We start from the raw sequence: 21,560 nt of genomic DNA on the forward strand, positions 1-21,560 counted from the left end.
TAATTCAGCATAGTTCTGAATTGAAAGGATCATTTTTAATTATTACATTTCTAATCACAATGCTCTTGTTTGTACTCATTTCTAGATTTTAGCTGAGTTGTATAACTTAAGATCTAGAAATCAGGAAAAGTTCGATTTGCTTATGAATGCCCATTTTTGCAATATTTAATGTCCTTTATTTCGAATTGGATTGATATTTTACAAATGCGTGAAATAATTATTTTTAATGATCAAAATAACCTGTCTAAATTCGTAAATTCTTGATGCCTAATCTAAATAAAGAATTCAATATTTCTAAAATCAAAACTTTATCGTTACTCTAATCGACAGCCGATGCAAATTTTCGTTCACATGTTAACTGTGCATGCATATGACTTTGAACATAACACAGCCACGTAGGCCTTTGATTATAGATGTACTATCTTAATCCATATTAGTTCCTTTCATTTTTTCTGGAAAAATGTTCTGTTAGTTCGGTTTAGAGAAAATTGCTGATCTATGTTATGTTTATCATTTTGATAAGATAGTAATACTGCTGTTAATTGCTTTGAATGGGAGGTTGATTTCAAGTTTTTGTGAAAGACCATCCATTCTGATAACAGCTTTCAATTATCTATTAACATTCCTTGTAATCACTTGCAGTTGAATGCGTTTTGTTTTAATTTTATCTGTAAATTATTTACGTCATTCGATCATTGACGAGCCAACGAATTCTGATATCACCATTCATTTTAAAATCAAGGAACGTGCATTTTTATCGGCGCAGAGTACGTTCCTTAAACGTTAAAAAACTGGTATGTTCGTAAAAGTGTAATAGGTAAGAATATAACTAGGAGTATAAAGCCAGTATATCACGTCAGTCATCTCGCATATGCATCAAGTAATTCTAATTTTACAACCGCAGAATCGACTTATTGGTTAACGTCATGTTTTAAAACCACATGAATTGAGTTTTGAACCGGATCAAATACATAAAAAACATCAGGGTTTTGTTTAATCGTGGATAATCAGGGTTTTGTTTAGTTAAACTCAAATCTGTTAAACCAAAGATCCTTCTGTTCCAGACTAACGTTATTTTACTAAGAAATGCCGTTCTGTCATCCCCGTTGCTTTTTCGTATTATACGAGTAAACGGTCAAAAATTGGAATATTTTGGCAGGATTGTCTTTGAAACATAATTATGATGTTGAATGCAGTTAATAGGATCATTAAAAAAAAAAATGGAATAAATTAAATTTCCTTATTTTTGAATTTTTATTTAAAGATTTAAATAAAATGAAACATCGTCATGTATTGGAATCTTTAGTTTTTTGATCACACAAATCTCATTCCAAACGATTCCATTTATGAATAGCGAATCATTTTATGTGCGTGTGTTATTGAACAAATATTTGTTTTCTATCCGGTGAAAGATAATACATTCAGTTCAGACGAATGAATATCGATGGGTCTGTCATATAACCTGTGATAACTCATTTATTCTATTTTTATCTTAATCGAAAGAAATAATATTTTATTAAATGCTAACAGTTTGGCATCAAGCTAGTAAGCCAGAAATATTGATTGTTCAGTTCCAAATGCATAACTTGGTATTCACAGTTCTCACAAATAAATGGAAAATTGCTTATTAGTTAAGTCCCATGATAATATAGTGTCGTTTAAAAAAAAATTAAGCATTTGTTCGTTGTCTTTTGTAGTAATGTAATTTCACTTTATGGTTCCTCCTGTAAACTTTTCTGATAATTTGTAGAATCTTTCTTCCTTAGTTTGTGGGGGAAAACATGTAGTTAAGTATTCGAAACAATGAAAACGGTTTGCATTTCTGAGCAATCTATGAAATCTGTTGAAAATAGTACAAAAGAAAATCTAAAAAAAAAAAAAAAAAAATGTTAAAATCCAAGTAAACTGCTTTACAATTTTGTATCGTGGAAAAGATAACTTTTCTTGAATTTTAAAATATAAATATTAGTTTTGTGTAATTCAAGAATTATTGCAGGAGAAACGCTAGAATGTCGCTTATTTTTAAAAAAAATTAATTCTCGTATTTAAAATGTATATCAAGCTTAGGTAAAATGGTTTGTTCTGTAGAACATCAACATACATAATCCCGGTTAATAGTAGAGACGAGGAAAAAGATGGTTTAACCTTTTACACGGCGTTGTTTTCTCTCGGCCACCATTCAAGACATTGCATGCAAAATTTTGATTGTTAAAAATACGAGTGATAAGATGCAGATTAACGTTTTTCGGAAATTAAACTTAAAGTAATTAGATATTTATATTTTTCAGTGCAATAAACAAGTTTTTGTATTAAGTGATTAATTGTGCATTAAATTACTTTTTAAAATGTAAAAAGTTAATAAATTCTTAAATTTCAGATAAAATTGAATATTTTTAGTGTTGGCAAAATTTGTAGTGGTTCCGTCATCCAATTTTATATCATTGATTCAAGTTTTGTCACTATTCTGTCAAAGGATTTCAAGTTTGAGTCCCAAATCTATAGGATTTAAATTATTCCAGTATGCAAGATCCTTATGTCCACATGGTAGATAATCAAACATTCTATCATTATTGCAATGTAGAAACTGAGAGTTTCATCAGACATGGATTCAAAATCACAAGATGCGTGTTTCCAATAAACCTTATGTAGCTTCCAAAGGGGAAATAAACCCAATAGAAGATATCAACAGTTCGATTCTGCTTCTCTACACGTCATAGCGAGTTGCGGAATTTCCTGTGTGGGAGTTTCTAATTTTGTGGCCAACATGATGAAAAAACACTGTTCATTTCATCATGTTCGTTACAAAAATATTGAAAACGGGAAGCATGTGTCATTGCTTGCTCAACACTAGAATATTTCCGTCGACGTATATATGCCCTACTCTACCAAGAATTGGAATCCAAGAATAGTGGCTAGGATCTTGTCATTATTTCCTGCACATCCGGGGAAATTAAACTGCTATCTATAATTAAACGGATGAGTACCGGAAAGGATTTGCTTAGTTTGGGGCTAAGTGGCATTGTCTGATCGAAATCAAAGCTCGTTTGGAATAGTAGTGCGTTGTAAACAATAGGCACAGATACGGTGGATCAAAGCGAATCGAATGTTATGTATGTCAGGAGTTGGATTTGTTTTGCTATTCGATCTGTTTTTTCTAGTTCAATAGCCATTCAATGCAATTATTTTTGTCGTAATTGCGTTTGAAATGTGAATTGAGACTACTGGTGTTGCTTTTTTTCGTGTTCGGTGCAATTGCTTAGCTAAAAGGGAACGCGAATTTTAAAAAGGGACGGCAGAAACAGGCCTGCAGAAAAAACAATTTTTTTTCTCACCAACAAATTTATTGAATGAACAGTACGAATATTGGTTGTATGATAATGATATTGGACAATTTCATATCTAAAGAGAAATTTTGAATAGAGGGAATTATATTGCCAATAATGAAGATAGAACAGTAATATGTAGGGAGAAAAAAAAATCCTTTGAACTTTCACATTTCATTCAAAATTACAGGTTTGAAACGTTCGCAGCTAATATTAGCGATTTAATATTGATTCAAATCATATTACTATTATATGGCTATAAATACCGACAAATTAAAATTATAACTTAGCGGTCTTGCATTACTGCAAAATTCAAATTATATAAAGATTTCCAATTATGCTCTTTTATTTACCTGTTTCTCTTAATAGTCGTATGTTAATTTCTTGCGATATCATAACGTATTATGCATGAACCAATTACATTGCCGTTCTGTTGATTATATCCCAAAAGGCTAAGTCAATTGTCGAAAATAAAACCAAGTTCGCAAAAATGATAGCGTTCTTTATTGGTTCGTGCAAAGAAATTAGAATGTTTGTTTTGATCGAAATCCAGTTCTGCTATTAAGCCTTCGATTCATGTGTTCCTGTTTATAAAAGTGAATCTCCATTTATATATATATATATATATATATATATATATATATATATATATATATATATATATATATATATATATATATATATATATATAATATAATTGATTGCCCGTTGACAGACTGAATGTTTAGATTATTCATAAACTCAAAAATTGCAATCAAACCCGTCTATTAATAAACCAAAATTTTCAGTAATTACATTCTCGGATCAGAAATTCAAAGCTACAAAATTCATCAAAAAAAAAAAAATTCTAAATGCGTGATAAAAACCTATCATTTTTATGTAATAAAAATGCCGTTTTGTCTGAAACCTTTATCATTTTATTAGTATTGCCTTTGGGCTAATGACTATAATTCCCTTTGCACGAACAACATAAAAACCACAATCTTTTTAAATGCTTTTAGACATCTGCTTTTTGCCCTCCTAAAACAATAAATTGCAGAACGTTGTAAACATGAACTCGGTCCCGTGGAAAGTGTTGAAGGATCTTCAGATAAGCTCTTAACAGCTTATGGACAGATATGCGTCCTAAACATTCTAGATTAGATAGTGTTTTATCTGACAGTTTCGAAATATTACAAGCCCTTCGTGAATTATGCAAGGCTTTTAAAGTCCAGGGACAAACATGAATTGGGTGAAGTACCTTAACGAAATTGGATTGTTTACGAATAATAATAGCAATGAGTAATGGCATTATCTGTATGATTTGAAAAACAAGCTAATGATGAATGAGTCGATAAGTACTATTTTAACATAATGGTTACTTTAAACTGACATGCTATCTGTAAATTGCGATGTGCATGACGAGAAAAAATCGTGTTCTCTGAAAACGTGCTATTAAAATAACTGAACTTAAAGCTCCAAACTTGGCACATAGTTACTTCTTGAGTAATAGGTTTCCATAAAGGACGATTTTTCTAAGTTTCATTTAGATTTTTTAATTAAAAATCAGTCGTTTTTAACATTTTGCCTTTAACTTTAAAGCATATTATTACAGAAATCACTTTTACTCATCTTTAATATTAAATAAGTCTTTACAGTGATACGTTTCATTTCTTTTTGTAATTTTGAATAAATTTTTAAATATATTATCGAAGAATTCTCTTTATTTCAGTAACTCGATTTATACTATTTATTACATTTTGTGTTAGTCCTTTCAGTTTTTCTGTAATGCGTTTTTGACTTATATAAGCTCTCATATCCTAATATTTAGCGTTTTTTATTTTATGCAAGTTCAAAGTGCTGCTTTTAAACTATTTACTAAACAGGAAACCAATTCTTGAAAGAAAAAAAAATTCAACTTTACGGTTGAAATTATATTTTAATCTTATTTATTTTCAAGTAATTGCATTCCTAACATTACCCCTTGACTATGAAATATTGAAACAAAATTGTATATTAAATGAGTTATGAACAAACTTGATCTCAATTTTGATAAGAGAAATTACTCATGGGCCATTTTACGTCGCTTATGTGTTGCTTTTCTTTAATTATTTGACTTAAAAAAAATACACTTATTACCATATTTGTAATCATATTCTACGTGTTTAGAATAAAGTAATATTTATTTCTAATTTCTGCCTTCCCTTACTACTAGTTGATATGTATTTAAAGAAACACTCGTAGTTTGCATGAGGCTTTGGAAACTTTTATATTTATAACAGCAAGCGGAAGCATGATGTCCTCCAAAAGAAACGAACTTCGCCCAATCTATCACTTGTCGTAGTCTTCACGAACTATTTACGTCTCAAGCATTGTCGTCAAGGTAATTGGTCTTCCGGCCTTGGCAGAGCAGAAGCTCGTTTCGTCGCTGTTCCAAAGTATTTTCATTCAGAGATTATTCCTAGCGAACTAAATATGCGAAATGAATGAGAAAGTTTCTATTTGAAAGTAAATAAGTCAATTTAGATTACTGTTAAGCGGTTTTACCTCCATGCCTAATCCCAAAGCTTAACCTGAATCTTAAAATTCGCCAAGAACTAACGATTCTCAAAGAATGGTGGGAATGGTTTCATGTTTTGAGTATTTAAAAGGAATATTGTGCTATATATATATATATATATATATATATATATATATATATATATATATATATATATATATAATATTTCATTCTATTATTCACTACTTAGAGGAAGAAAAAGTCAATGTTAGAATGCTATTCTTAAAGAATATAGTTGTTTGATTCAGACATTAAAAAAATAAGCTATAACATACGAAATGTGAATTCGAATCGAATGATATAAATAATATTTGAAGTTACCTAAATTTCTGTGTATGGTTGCATGTGTTTTAAGCTTTAATAACGTAGGCAATTAATAAGCATTAGACATTTTACATAGGATTTTTTATATATAAATGTGGCAATTGTAACAGAATCTAATGGCTTCAACTGTGGCACAAAAGTTGTCTTGTGTATTTAAATGTTTTTGTTTATTGTTTTTACTATTATTCCCCCCTCCTTTATAAAAACTGCCAGTCCCTCCCCCATTTTGTTTTTTCGTCCCACCTTTCTTTTGATGCTTTTTGTTGTACCGATTCTCTCTCCTACTCGTAAAATTAAATTTACTATCTTTTTAAATTGAATGTCATTCTTGTTGTTACTGTCTCGTAATGCATTGCCTTTTTTTGAAAAGAAAATATCTCACGGTATTAAACAGCACTGTCATGGCATGGTTATGATAATCTTGTTGTTGTTAACTCTTTTGAAATTATGCAAAAATGGTGACATATTTACAGAAAATTACAAGCATTTCTGATGTATCTGTAGAACCACTTGAAATAAATGGGCCAAAATAGCAGAATAAAAAAACAGTCTATATCGAACAGAAAGTGGTCAGTATTATATCATCAATACTGCATTCCCGCGTGTTAACCTTTTTTTTTTTTTTTTTTAGTTTTTTAGTTTTTTACAAAAATATTGGTTTTTGTAATCATATATAAACATTAGTCAAGCTTTTTTAGTACTGTGCCATACCTTATAACATTGCTGCGCTTTTTCAAGGCTCAGATTTTTATTTTTTGTGCCATTTGGATTTTGTAGACATGCCATGTTTCGATGATATAAATTGATACAAATATTTTAATTCCCTGGATGCGGCGCAGCTTAGCCGAAGATGGGTTTTCTGCCATAAAACACAAACTCAGTACTCTATTCATCCTTTTTCTATGCATATATCGCTTGTCTGTGAAGAAAAAGTGGAAGCCGATACAAAGTTACGTAATACCTTCTAATCAGGAAAGCAGTTATTTTAATATTTTACCCTTTATTTACTTTGCCTTACTTGGTTCGATAATTGATAGATTATAACAAATTACTAAACCAATATCAAGCTAGCATGTAATTAACAAAGCACGTTTTCTGAAATACGATGTAACAATAAGATAATGCCGTAGTAGATTTTCTTGAAGGTGTGGCGTCATTCACCGAACGGCAAGCACTACCAATATTTGCTCAACCACCATGGTTTCCCATATGCAAATTTATACAAATTCCCGCAGAGGAAATGCAAATTTCCGAGGAGCTCGGTGAAGATTTCCAAAAACTTCTCTTGCTGGTATAAATACCTGGAGCCTGCATTCGGAAGGTACAATATATAGGAGTTGGGCTACGCTGCACGAATGCCGCCACCAACTGGAGAAATTGTAAATAGTAATTGTCTTAATAAAATATTAGTGGTAGATAAATTCGTCTTGTGGTCTTTTCCGACTAAACAGGAAAGCAAAATGTAGTTAAATTAGATACACGAACTGTTGAATTTACGCACATGTGTAAGGTTGTATCTAGCAAGAAAAAGCGCGGGACCTTCGAAGATAAACGTGTTGCATCTATCGAACGGTATGGGATGTGGCGCCGTCAGAACTTAGTTGCGATGAAAAAAGTTATTATAATTCGATAAGTTTGAAGTAAAAGAAATTCTCAGTCTAGCCATGGCTGTAATCTGATGCATTCGCCCGGTCCCTTTTCTCAGAATAACTATGGTCTTTGTCGGTTAAGAGTGCGATATCTTAAAGAGAGGAAGCTTTTTTATCGTATATTGATGGTGAATTATTTTTTTGGAAACAATGGGAAACGTAACATCCTATCCGAAAGTCGATTCTCATAGAATTTAACGAACGGACAGGTTTCGGTGAATTCTCAAAGTAGTAAATCATAGGATGTTGTTTTTTTCAAAGAGAGAATTCCACAATGACTTTTCATTTCCATGGAGATTATTTATCTCATTGTTCTCGCGCAACACAATGGCGACGGCGATGTCTTGTGCAAGATCTGTTTGGGCACTGAACTTAAGATGCCTTATTGGAAACTTCCTGTTATTACTATTGATGACACGCGTAAATGCAGATAGCGTTTTGTAAGAAGCAATATGGCATTGCACAATGTTTGTTGACGCCCTGGCCTTAGGAAGTTACACCGGTTTTGGTAAGGCCCTCCTTCGGTGTCACCATCGATTAGGGTTAATTTTGTGGTTCCATTATTTGCAACGACGTATTTACTTCTAACTGCGTAGGGTATAATTGTTGCGTGGTGACATATGAATAACATCTCGGTCAGTGGCTTCAATGAATTTTGGAAATACCTGTTTGAATAATTTTACTACCACGTATTTGTTCACTTTTTCAATCAAAATTTCTTAAGTATTATAAAACAATGAGCCTGATAATCTATATGTAAATAAACTTCAAAGAAAAATGCATACAAATCTGAGCGAAGAGTTGCCAAGCTAATTTGCTCATTCGCTATTTTGTAATTATTATCATAAATTTATATTTCAAATTATATATATATATATATATATATAACGATATCTTTTAATCTAGTTTAAATCTTAATTTCCAAATTTTTATCTTCAATCACCTCATGTTATTTTCATTCTAAAATGGTCTCTTATTTCCTGATCCAATTCCCCCTTTTTTTATTTAATTTTGCACGCGCTCTGTAAAACTGCTCACTTCAGTATTTTCTCACACTTCGAGTGAAGGCATAAAAATACTTAATGTTTAAACATTCTTTTAAAGATAGCTAAAATTCCCTTATTTAAATCAATTCGTGTCAAAGAAATCCCTATCAATCTCATAGTAAAAACCACTGAAAAAAATCTTCGGTTATGTCGCGATGTAGACTGCCGTATTTTTTAACGCTTATTTTTTTGTACGTAAATTATGCTTCCCCTAGTGAAATAAATCAAAGGTTTTAAAAGTTCAAAAGTTTCTTCGATTCGGCCACACAACTGCTAAAGTGTGTCTACATGTGTATATATAATATAGTATGTAATGTGTATATATAATATAGTATGTAATGTGTATATATAATATAGTATGTAATGTGTATATATAATATAGTATGTAATGTGTATATATAATATAGTATGTAATGTGTATATATAATATAGTATGTAATGTGTATATATAATATAGTATGTAATGTGTATATATAATATAGTATGTAATGTGTATATTGATTTTATACAAGACATAGAATAATACCGATTTAAAAGAGAATGCATCTCACTTAATCTGTTATATTCTTCGATCATATGAGTCTATTTCAGGCAGTGGTTGAAAAAAAATGTTGGAATTTCAACTAAAGAAGTAAAATTCATTTATTATATACCCTCTAGAAAAATTTGCCAGAAAAAAACCGAAACGTTTCATAAACTTATATTTTCTGCCTTTGAATTTATTATGACATATAGCGAAAAAATTTTTTTTTCTGCATTTGAGTTTCCATAACTTTAATGCGCGATACAAAAATGTTCTAATCCTTGCAATTGAATTCAGCCATGCAATGAATCACTTCTTCGTGAACAGTTTCTCTTCGAAACCAGTATTGGATCTAGGCTTTTTTGCCGCAGGAATTAATTCATTGTATATCTTAGTTAAATGCTGGCACGATTCCCGTGTAATTTAATCTTTTTCCTACTTCCGCTGTTGAAACGCCAACTGCCTTTTCACAAAAATGTAGAATGCCGTGATTTATTCAGTAGTGCCATGGAGTTTTGTCATTTTCTTCCAATAACTCGAGAATAAAATCAAAAATTATACAAAATGTTTCAATAATCAGGAAATGCTGAATTTTGCAAAATGTTGTACCATTTCCATTACATCACTCGTTAAGAACAATTAACTGGTTAATCCTATAATATTAGTTTAAAACAAATCTTCATTTCTGTTTGTATTATAAAAAATTAGTAGTATTATAAAAATTTATTTTAACCAACTTAAAGTAGTTGATAATGCGATAATACAAAAATATTATGCAGTCTATCATTGCACCTTGGATAATTTCTTAATAAGATGCTAATATATATTTAAAGGTAGATGTTTTTTAAAAGAATTGAATTTTAAATATATTCTTTAATGTAATTTCATAAATAATTTTCCACACTTTTCAATTCCTATTATTAGTTCACACTCTCCCTATATTTATTTATATATCTTGTTCAAATTTTCAATCGTCAATAAAATACTTTTTATTCATCCACTCAAGTTCAAATACATTTTTTTAAACTTGTAGTAATTTTTGTAAACTTCATTTGATGTTAATACAGTTTTTTTCAAATATTAATTAAATTTACCCAGTAATTTCTATTGGGTCGCCAAGCTCTATTTTGCCACTTAGTATTATAATTTTGTCATATGTATATGCATATTTAGATTAATTGTAATTATTTAATAAAATGTAACTAAAATTAAAAAATTTTTTGACCTAAGTAGGTATTAACTTTGAAAAAAAAATGTATATATTACTTGTTTCATACCGAGTTGCAACTTACTATAATAATTCTAAAAAAATTCAAATATTTGAATTAAATCTAAGTGAAACAATAGGCAAGTTTCCCTATTATGCAGATTCTAGGAGCTTTAAAATTTCCTCTTATAAAAAAAAGAATTTTCGAAATTTTTGGATTCTAAATTTAGATTTGGTTATACTCTGAATGTGTCGTGAAAACTATACCGAGAGAGAATTTTAAAGCACTCCTGAAAATTCGTTGCGTGGGAAACGTTTTTTTTTTTTTTTTTTTAAATATTCTTATTCGTTCTGAGGTCGTCAAACTTGAACACTCACGCTGAACAGTAAATATTTGTGGAAATGGCTCGATGTTGATTTGCGGTTTCAAATCCCACCGTGAAACTCGGAAATGCCTCACGTGTTTATCCCGTTTCACTGTCACCTTGACACCGAACGTATATAAATTTCACTCACTCGGTTTACGTCAGTGATAGTTAGCTCTGGTTACAAGGCTGATGTTGACGTGATACAGCCGGAATCGTTCCGTTTCCGTCGTGGCCATTCATCGACCTCTTCACCTGACGTAATTGATTGGCCCTGTTGTTTCATGACGGATCTTGTGTCACCTACGGTTTGTGGTGGGGGTGTTTAGGGAAAGAATTCTGCGGTGGAATCTTTCGATGTTCTGTTACGCTGTTCTTTTGTTCTCGGGTGTAATTTGTATTGGAAGCGAGGCAAACACCTGCATATTTCTTTTTTCTGCGAAGAAAATGACCAGGTTTGGTGAGAAGTTGTAATTAGTAAATGCAATATCGGCGGAAACAAGTGTGTGGGTGGGATTTGGGGGCGATTGGGGATTTCTCATTGTCCTCGAATGAAATTGGAGATTTCGTGGAATTTCTGGGTCTGCTAAAAGCTTTTTATCTATAAAAGATGAATTTTGCTTAAATTATTTGATTTTATCTCTTTTCGAATTGTGTAATACATAATTGTTAAAAAAATTTGCGTCCGAGTGTCATTAAACTAAGATTTAGCTATTGAATGTTACTTTGAATTCAAAATGCAAGAAATATACATTCATAATTATAATCGTAGTTTTATTTCTCTTGAAATAAAACCTTTGATATAATTATTCACAACCAAGAATTGGATGTCAAATTCGCATACTAATATTAAATTAATTCATAATTAACATTTTAAATGTTCGACAAGTTAAAATACAATATGTCAGTGCGAGGATTTTTGAAAATTATAAATGGGGCTGTCACTTTACTAAAAGCTTATGCAAAAATTTATAATCTGTTTAAGAAATCGAATTCTGCTTTTGAAGTTTTAACGTTAATAGAATGAAATATGAACTATCAATGAATAACTACCCTACTCATTTTCTTTGGTATTATTACTCGAGTCATTTGAATAATATTCGGGAAGTGAAAATCCACATGACCGATTGTTTAAGTTCAGTATTTCTTGCCTTTATTAACAATTATTGTAATCAAACTTCTGTACATTCAAAGAATTGTAGATCTGGAAAAATACGTTATTTATTCTATGATTTATATTTTCAAAATTCTATCTGAAGATGAAATTCTTGATCTCATTCTCAAGTTGTATAAATGATATCCATTAAAAAATTAAATATATTCCCTTTTAAAATGTACTTTGAATGTTAAGGTATTCAACAAATTGTGTTGGATCTTGTACAATGAGATATTACTATTCTTATTCAAATAGATCAGTGATTTGACGTAATTAGCACAGAAATATTAGATTTGGATGATTTTCTTGTGAGAGGCAAGTTCTGTATTAGTTTTTTTTAATTTAAATATTTGAAAGAAATCTTTCGTGCCTTAACATGTAAACAAATATAATTTTTGTTTGTTCGCCCTCACCATTAGCAAGTGTTTTATTGATGGTGATGTTTTTGTCATTTTAAAGCAACTGTGTTTGTACTCATTAAATGTTATTTGTAAAGAATTTTGTATGAATGGATAATCTGAGTTATCACCTTGATTTCTTGTGAGTTAAAATTAGTTTCGAAGAAATGGAGGGAGAAATTATCTACTGGCATGCAATAGAAAATCTGGAATTCTCTATATGAAAAGCAAAATGACATTAAATAATGAGTCCTCCCCTTCATTCATCCGCAATTTTCTTTTGGCACGAATATTAGATTGTAATCATTTAAGAATAAAGGTTTTAAGGCCTATTTGTGTTTTAGTGGCAGCTTTTGTGCATTCACTCCCCCGCCAGCACCTCGTAAATGCACGGCACACGCGAAGTTCCCTAATGAGCGATCCGCCCACTATTCGAAAATTTAATGGCACGTCTTTGGCAACACAAGTGAAAAAGGAAATGCTCTAATTTGTCGCTTCAACAATGCAAACGATTTCCATCCGCCATCTTCTTCAATTGTTCCGAGGGGAAAAATATTTTATTTTCACAATGCCTAAAACGAAGCCGACGTTTTCTCGGAGGAAGTTCCAGAGCTTATCGCGCTGTTGTGTTGCAAAAATTGCTTCCTGTGCGTCTTCTGATTTTGTAGATGGACGCGAGGACGTTTGCAGATTAGCTAGACAAAAACACGCGTGAAAACTCTTCGTGCATACGTGCAGGAAAGTTGGTAGACTTCCCCTACATTGATGGCGATTTTTTTAACCTTCCTAATATTCACTGCCTCTACAGCGTCCATTCGCCCTTTGTTTTAAAATGTTGCCTGTCTTTTTCAGTAATTTGAATTTGTTTTCAGTGGAAAAGAAAATTCTTTTTGATTTCTGAATTTGTTGCAAATAATTCGCAATAGTTTTGGAAAATTCAATTAATATTTTAAATTAATAATTTCAATTCGATAACTGGAAAACGGCAGTTTTATGGTAAAAATTTTGTTTCCATTAAAAAGGCCGCGCTTTTCGTCTCGATTCCACCCAAGACCACCAAATAAACCAGATTGGCCAATTCTTAAACTGGCAAGCCCTTTTTGGATTGAAAAAAATATCAGTGGTCTCATTTCCGTTTCTTAATTATTTTTGCTAATAATATCAAAGGATCTGAAAAATTTTCATGGCAGTAATATTTTCCTTCGATGTTTATCCGAAACTTAATGTACTATTATAAAGCTGCTCTAATAATCCAAGGAAACAATTCCATATTTGAAATCTTAAACTTCATTCTTCTGAAATAAAGGGTGTAAAATTAACGCAAAATTAGAATTTGCTACCATTCGTGCAGTAAAGTGTTGGTAACCCTATTAAAAAAAATTGACACCTAATAATTTAGGGTTTGTAAACATTTAGCGTTACACAATTGAACATCGTGTTGACGCAAGATTTGAATTAAATAAGTTTTTTTTTTTTCTTTAAATTGTTATATTTTTATAGAATCGTGAAGTACACAGAATAGGGTTATGTATGGAATAACACATCGGGCAAATGGCCTACAGGGCTTTTCTGACACATACGCATTCTGTTTCCGAAATTTTCCAAGACCACTTTGCATAAATGTGGCATGATGCAGCTTTGAATTTCCTGCTTCAATCACGCGTGCTTATGGGCTTGTTGGCATAGATTTTTGACTTCAAATAATCCTATAAAAAGAAATCTAATGGTGTTAAATCACGCGATCTGTGGGGTCAGTTTTCAGATTTTCGAATTTTGGCCGCCAGGCTCGCATTATTTTTTTTAAATATTGTTCAAAAATGAAATTCTATCATGTAGTACTCCATTTTTACTCACCTTAAACTCTGAGCTATCAAATGATTATTTTTTAATAAAGTTGCCAACACTTTACTGTACTGGTGTCAAATTCAAATCTTACGTTAATTTTGGGACACCCTTTTATATTGAAATCATGCAAATTTTAAATGAATTTTTTCTTTTTCTTTAGTCTCTGTAGATTATATAGTCTGAAGTTATAAATCTGACGCATTTCATAAAACATTGGTCTGTTTCCGTCATTTAAAATGGGATTTTAGTTAGTTTGGAACTCTTACTGAAAGTAACGTGAAGTTAACTTACTTTCGTTACTTACGAATTTAAATTCACTTTCCTCTCGAAAACAATTTTACTTTTCATCTCGTTTTCTGTTAGTTAATTTCCAGAGTGTTGATGAAGCGAGGTTTTCAAAATCATTTACGCATGGCTTGGCATTCTGCTTCAAGATTCCATGCTTATGTAGTTAGTGCTTCTAAGCACTTCAATTTACTGTGATTCGAACTATTGCTTCATCGACGGACCATGATTAATTTTCAGCCAAAAGTTGCATCTCATAAAAAAGGCATTCTTCTAGAACGCCGTAATTCGAAAGAAAGCGACACAACATGGAAAAGGAGAGGAAAAAAAATTTTCGTATGAGATTTTCTTCATTCATATTAGCTCAGTTTTTATTTCGGCAGACGATCCTCGACCGGAAAACTCATCTCGAACATTACTTCCGTTCTCGCGTTGCCATTCGAGATCTTGCGTTAAAATATACACGACGCTCGTACTCCGAAGTATCGCCACATCCTGTTTATCTTACTCTCGAATCAGCTGTTATGTTTCAGTCCGAGAAGTTTTTTTAATTTTATTTTATTTGGATATCGAATGAAAGTCATCTCTTTGACCTGCCTTTCTGCTGCAAAGATCATTTTCTTTCGGATATCTAATGATTTTTTTTTCCCTTATCCGCTTTGCGTATAAATTATTTTGAAAACAGGAAAACATAGCGAAAAGCGGCGGGATTTTTATCGTTTGGATCTGTTTCCTGTTTAGATCATTATTCATGTTTGGAATGGGGAGTTGGAAGAAGTTCACAAGAATTCCTTTCGCAATATTTGTCTGACCTAAATAAGCCCTTCCGAAAATCCAGTTATCGGTATTTCTGAGAATTCAAATAAAAATATTGCGAGTTTTAAATGCAAAAACATTTACGAGTCTACGATAAGCTCCTCAGTCCGCCATTGCAATTGAATTTTAGTGTATTAAATAGTATTTTTTTAAACATATGAATGTTTTATCGTAAAATTAAACACTTCTTAAGTCATTTTCTTGCGAAATGTTATACATATGTTTTGACATTTCTTCATTTTTTTTTCTTGTCTCAAATTCTTGATTTTTGTGAAAGACTGATTTTTTTTAAAGTCTTTGCAAGAGCAGTTGTCAGTGAATAATTTCAAAATGCATTAAATCCTTTATTTAAAACCTTCATTTTGCATTCAACATTTTAAACCCTTTGCAAAAACCAGTTTTATCACTGTAAACAAAATAACTGTCATAAGAATGTAACTGTGTTTTAAAATTATTGTGGCATTACATTTTAAAAAGCTGCATTTAGAAATATATCTTGAATAGAATGCATTTCATTTGTCAATAAAGTGATCAATGTATTCATTTCTGAAATTGCATTTTCCATGCTCTGATATGGAGGTGTTTTTGAAACATGGCGGCTTTGAATGAAACATTGTTGCAGTTTTATCAGCTTGTTAATTTTGTTCCATTAATATCTCGGAATTTTAAAAAATAAATCTTCTTAATCAATGAAGATAACTATTTTCATAGGTATTTAAATTAGATAGTGCGTGAATATGACGTAAAATTATTTTAATATGCACGTGCTTTGATGTTTTTGAATACTGGTGTAGCGGATGTAAACATGACACCCACGCTTCGTTATTTATGCCTTCAATAAAAAAAAAATAAAAAAAATAGGCACTTACAATACTGCAGCTGTTTCGAACATCACCGCAAAATGACATTTTTGATAGGCGTCGTTATGGTAATTATCGAAACAACATGTTGAATAGCTTAAATTGACATCCAGAATGGCAATAACGACCTTGACCTTTCTCATCTGCTGCTAGTGGAATGATGGCAGACGATTTATTCATGTTTTCCATTTCGAACAAAACCGAAAGGAACGTGGGTGTGATATACCCTTCGACCCAAATACGGTCCGGTCGGGAAAAACGTCCTGTTCTGAAGTTTCCGCCGGGACATGGGGAAGAGGGAGGAGACGGGGGCAATAATAATGAATGAAAAAAAAAATTGTCGGGGCTGAGTTGAGGTGAGGCCTGGCTCCCTTTTTACGTCAGAAGAACGTCATAACCGCCAATATTCCCGCCTTTTCTGTGTGGACGTCATTCTTTACCCTCGGCACGCGACCGGATTCTTGAGGAGTGTTGTGGAAGTTGTCTTTCTTTCCCCCCTTTTTAAGTTTCCGGTTCACTTGCAGTTCTTGAATTGTTCGTTGTTTTCTGGGTGAATTTCACCAAAACAAATGCATGATTAAGTTTTTGAGGAAAATGTAAAAGTGACGCGTGATATGTATTCATTAGCACAAGTCTTGTGATAACATCGCCAAACTGTAGACAACGAATAAGGCATGTAAAAGAAAACGAACTTAAGACATTTGCAATTAAATAACAGTATATTTGAGGGTAATGAAATTTTGCTTCGGGAATAAAGTTCATAGTTCTCCCGATAGTTTAAAAGAGAAAGAACTTGAATATAAGGGTCTTGTTGATCTAACAAACCTGTAATAAAATTATAGCTCAATATATTAAAACTAAATGAATTTTCATGTTGACAAGCTTTTTATGTTTGAGAATTTGCCAACAACAGAGCTTATTAAGATTTTCTGTTGTGTTAATTCAATCTTCTTTAGCGGTTAATTTGATATTAAAAATATAATGGGTCTTCAAACGTAGATTGCCTAATTGTAAAGCTTTCGTTATAAATTACTGTTCTATGTAATTTTTTTATGTTAAAGAACAAATTTTAAATGTTTAATTAATTTTTAAATTTTTTTCCGTGTGATGCTTAATATATTGCCAATAAAAACAATTCTCAAATTAGCTGGGAATTATTTCTTTCATAAATACATGTGATTTTCTCTTGTTTCATTTAATTTTATATTTTACCTATATACTTTTGATAATTATTATAAAATCTGTTATTTGTACTATTTATGTAGAATATGAACGAATAGCATTTTTACTTATGATGTGCGTTTAAAAAAAGGCAACTAAAAACAATAGCATAATGAGTGCTGTTTGTATCAATCATTTTTATTGCCATGTAAAATGATCGACTTAATAGCATATAGAAAATGTATTTATCCTACATGTGATCAAGATAAAATATTGTATAATTTAAATTATCAATGCCTTTTTTATTATTGTTATCTTGATATATTAGCCTTTCATATTTCATCCCCTTAGCAGCTATTTATCAAAACCATTGGCTATCCAAAAGAAAGCAAATATCTAAAATTGCGTTTGTTCCTTTTTAGGTGGCTTTCAGAACTTCAGCCGCCTATATCCGGAGTTGGTCACTCAGACGCCCTGTCACAGTCCTTGTGCCTCTCCGTGCCAGAGCCCCCGACCGTTGTCAGGCGGCGGAGGAGGTCCCGTGGAGATCCTCAGCCACCTCTATCTGGGCAGCGCGCGAGACGCCGCCCGCAAAGAGCAGCTGCAGCAGCTTGGGGTGACCGCCCTGTTAAACGTAACACAGCTCTGCCCCAACCTCTTCCAAGAGGCCTTCCTCTACAAATGCATACCCGTGCGGGACACGGGCGGCGAAGATATCGCTGCGCATTTCCACGAGGCCATCAACTTCATTGGTGAGTTCATTCATTCATTCATTCACTCTTAAATCAATACCTGCACTGCTTTTATGCCAACATTGCTGAAAAACATAAATACCGGTTTGAAGTTCTGTAGTGTATATTAGCGGAGATACGATTTCAAACTCTTTATTTCCGCTATCAACTGCTTTTGTTATATCATTATGGTTCAGAGTCGAAGTCTGTCGGATTATTAGTCCTTCAATCGATTCTTAACACAGTGAAAATAGAGTAATTTGCAGCTGGCGGTACCAAAATAAAAATTAAACCAAATCAGATTTTAATTCTCTGTTAAACAGGGAATTCAAGAGATTGGAGAACAATTCAAATTAGTCAGATCTCTCTGTTTTTATTTATTTATTTTCCAATTAGCATTTTTATGCATTCGTGACTATCCCAGGAAAATATTTTCAAGCATTAAATTCGGACAGAATCAAAACCATATTAATAGCCTTATACTATTATGTATATGAAGCATCTTGATGGAAGCAAGTTCCATGACGTAATATTTGTAAACGCAACTGTCCAATATATATATATATACAATATTTAATTTTCGCAGTTGTGTAACTTCACCTTGTTCGTCATGTAAACTACATGGATGTTAAACAGAATAATTCTTACTTGGTTTTTTTTTTTTTTTTTTTTTTTTTTTTTACGAAGGGGAAATCACGTGTTTAATTTATCAGAAACAACGAAAGCAGTTTGAATTTAGTGCAACAAAGTAATCTGTTGTTAAAAATCAGGCATAAAATAAAATTGGCAAAATTCGAAAAGTTTGCGCTGTTAAATTGGTATCATTGAACAGATTTTTGAACTTAATGATGAATGATATGGGAAATCATTTCAATGCTTTAATACTTTCCGAAATTATCACTGGAGCAGCTCCAAAATTTTCCTCAATATTTAAGTAAAATTCCACAAAATAACTCCGAAATCGCCCAAATCACTTCCTTCTAAACTATACTTTTGCTAACTATACTTTGGCATCTGTACTCTAGGTCTAACGGCTTGTACTACAGAATGCCCATAAACGTATATCCATATTTGTAAAGATTTTTATGGCATGAGAATAATATTAAAACATCCAGCCATTTTTGAGTCGGTATGTGCTTATGCAATACATTTATCTGATGATAAAATGATAAATGCCTACTTTCCCTTTTTTAGAATCAAATCATATTTCTGCATAGCATATGAAATATTACTGGTCATCCCCCTCCCCTCCCCCGCCCCCCCAAAAAAAACGTTTAGCGTGCATTTTTTCATCTGGAGTAAAAACTTTCTAATACGTGTTTTACTCTCTATAATTAAATCTTATTTTAACTTAGTTTTAAATCTCGAAATGTCAGTTCGCCACATATCTTAACAATGACAATCAAGCATGGCATTCTCGAAAATATTTATCTCATTTGGATAAATACTTTTGAAAAGCGTGTTTTTTGTCTATTTGATTTCGTTATAAAGCTTAATCGTCTTCACTAAATGAGTATTATTTGCGGATAAGTCCGTATCGAGGACGTTTCCAGAATACTTTCTTAAGAAAGGCATCAGTTATTTGGCATCCGGTCTGTGCAGATCTCAACAATCTCGTCAATTTAGGATCTGTTTTCCTTTCCTTCATTAGTTTTGCCGCATAAGTTGATTGCAGAATTTCTGCGATCCGAGGATTGATATGCTTAGACTTATCAGGACAGCGATCGCATCCCGTCTTATTTGAATAAAAATAAACCTGGTACCGCTCTGTCCCCATTGTTTGACCACCAGGTTCGTTACGATGCATTTGACCATGAAAAAAAGAAAACGTTGACAATGCGATTGCGAAAAAGAAACAAATCATCCCTGATCCGATGCATTTAACGGATAAGTATGTTCTAGCGGATTTCCGCAGGATAGAGATTTAGTGAAAGGCAAACATCCCTTCCTTTCATGACTTTTTCCATAGCACTTTCGTGTCAACTGACGCTCCTCCGCTGGTTAACCAATGAGGTTGGTGCTTTCCCTGCTGGTTAGCTGCTGATTGGTTGGCTTGGGTTTCGTATAGAAACATTTCATTGCTAGTTAATGGAATCTTATTAATGAGTTTTGAAAATCCTGTTTATTCTAATATGATATAGGATGTTAGTGGGTTATTAAGTGAAAAATTAATGCTCTTTATGTTAAATTATTTGGTGGAATGTTGGAAGGTTGCTTTTGAAATCAACGCTTATGTATTAAAGTATATTTCAAAATTCGATGTGGGTTGAAATATTTAAAATAATGTAAAAGCAATTATTTCATATTTAAAAACCAATTTGTTGTTCTGTTACTGACCTGAAGAAGTTCGATTTTATTACTCTGTTTTCTGTCGAAAAATGTTGAAATCCTGTTCCAGTTATTCCATGCCATTTCTTGAGTTGCGTAATCATAATTTATGTAAGTGAATTATACTATTGTATTGGTCCATGATAATATCCTGCCATTGCATCCTAATATAACATATATTAAAAATAAACAGGCATTCGAGTGAAAAAGTCTTTCTATTATCATATATCTCCATTTGCGCTCATTTACACTTCGTGGAATATTCTTTGTTCAGATAGAATTCTTAAAGCGATTAAGAAGAATGCATAAAATAACTCCAAGCCATATGATTCGGTAATTAGTAATTTTTTGCCAGTTCCATTTATATTTAAATTTATTCTAAGTTAATTCTAAATATGTGAAACGTTAGAATCGTCTTATTCTACGCCACATTGATAATTTATTTTCTGCTAAAAATAGTTATATCCGTGCTTAGAACTCACGAATTGCCGTAAGCTTTGATAATTACTATTAATTGATGTTTAAAAATATTTTCGATGAATTATTCTATTATGAAATCAAAATTAGTCCTGTTCTAAACTCTTCACTTTCGAATGCGTTTCTTTTTCGTCATCCTAATTATAATTTATTTTTTTTCCGGCGATGAGCAAAAATCGTTTGCTCGAATGAATAAGAGGAAAGATCATCCGAGCATTTCGTCACAGCAGAATTCCACGGGAGCCGAAATTTTTTTTTTCTCGTGCAGCAGCCGTAGTAGTAGTAGTAACTTCCGTAGCGGGATATCTCGATTTAGAGCTTTTTTCCTCTCCCCCACCTGAGATGTTTCGCCGAGGAAGTCGGAGTGAGTGCGCATTCGGAATTAGAAACGGGCCGCGGAGATTCCAAAATAGAATTTCCTGCGCGCGCAAAAGAATATTGAACTATTGTACTTCAGGGGAATGTTCGTACCCCAAAAATTCAGATTTCGGTCTCGAAACCATACGGAAAAGTTTTTTTTTTTTGCA

General features: G+C 32.1%; 1 protein-coding gene across 1 annotated transcript in view; it reads left to right on the forward strand.

The window, feature by feature from the left end:
* LOC129966007 (dual specificity protein phosphatase 1-like) overlaps positions 1-21,560 on the forward strand; it is a 33,243-nt gene that overhangs the window by 4,124 nt on the left and 7,559 nt on the right. Inside the window, exon 2 of the mRNA XM_056080337.1 lies at positions 17,920-18,249. Within this exon, the coding sequence (XP_055936312.1) occupies positions 17,920-18,249 (330 nt within the window). The remainder of the gene's footprint in view (positions 1-17,919; positions 18,250-21,560) is intronic.

Source organism: Argiope bruennichi, chromosome 4 (assembly GCF_947563725.1).
Source record: "Argiope bruennichi chromosome 4, qqArgBrue1.1, whole genome shotgun sequence".
Taxonomy (NCBI): Eukaryota; Metazoa; Arthropoda; class Arachnida; order Araneae; family Araneidae; genus Argiope; species Argiope bruennichi.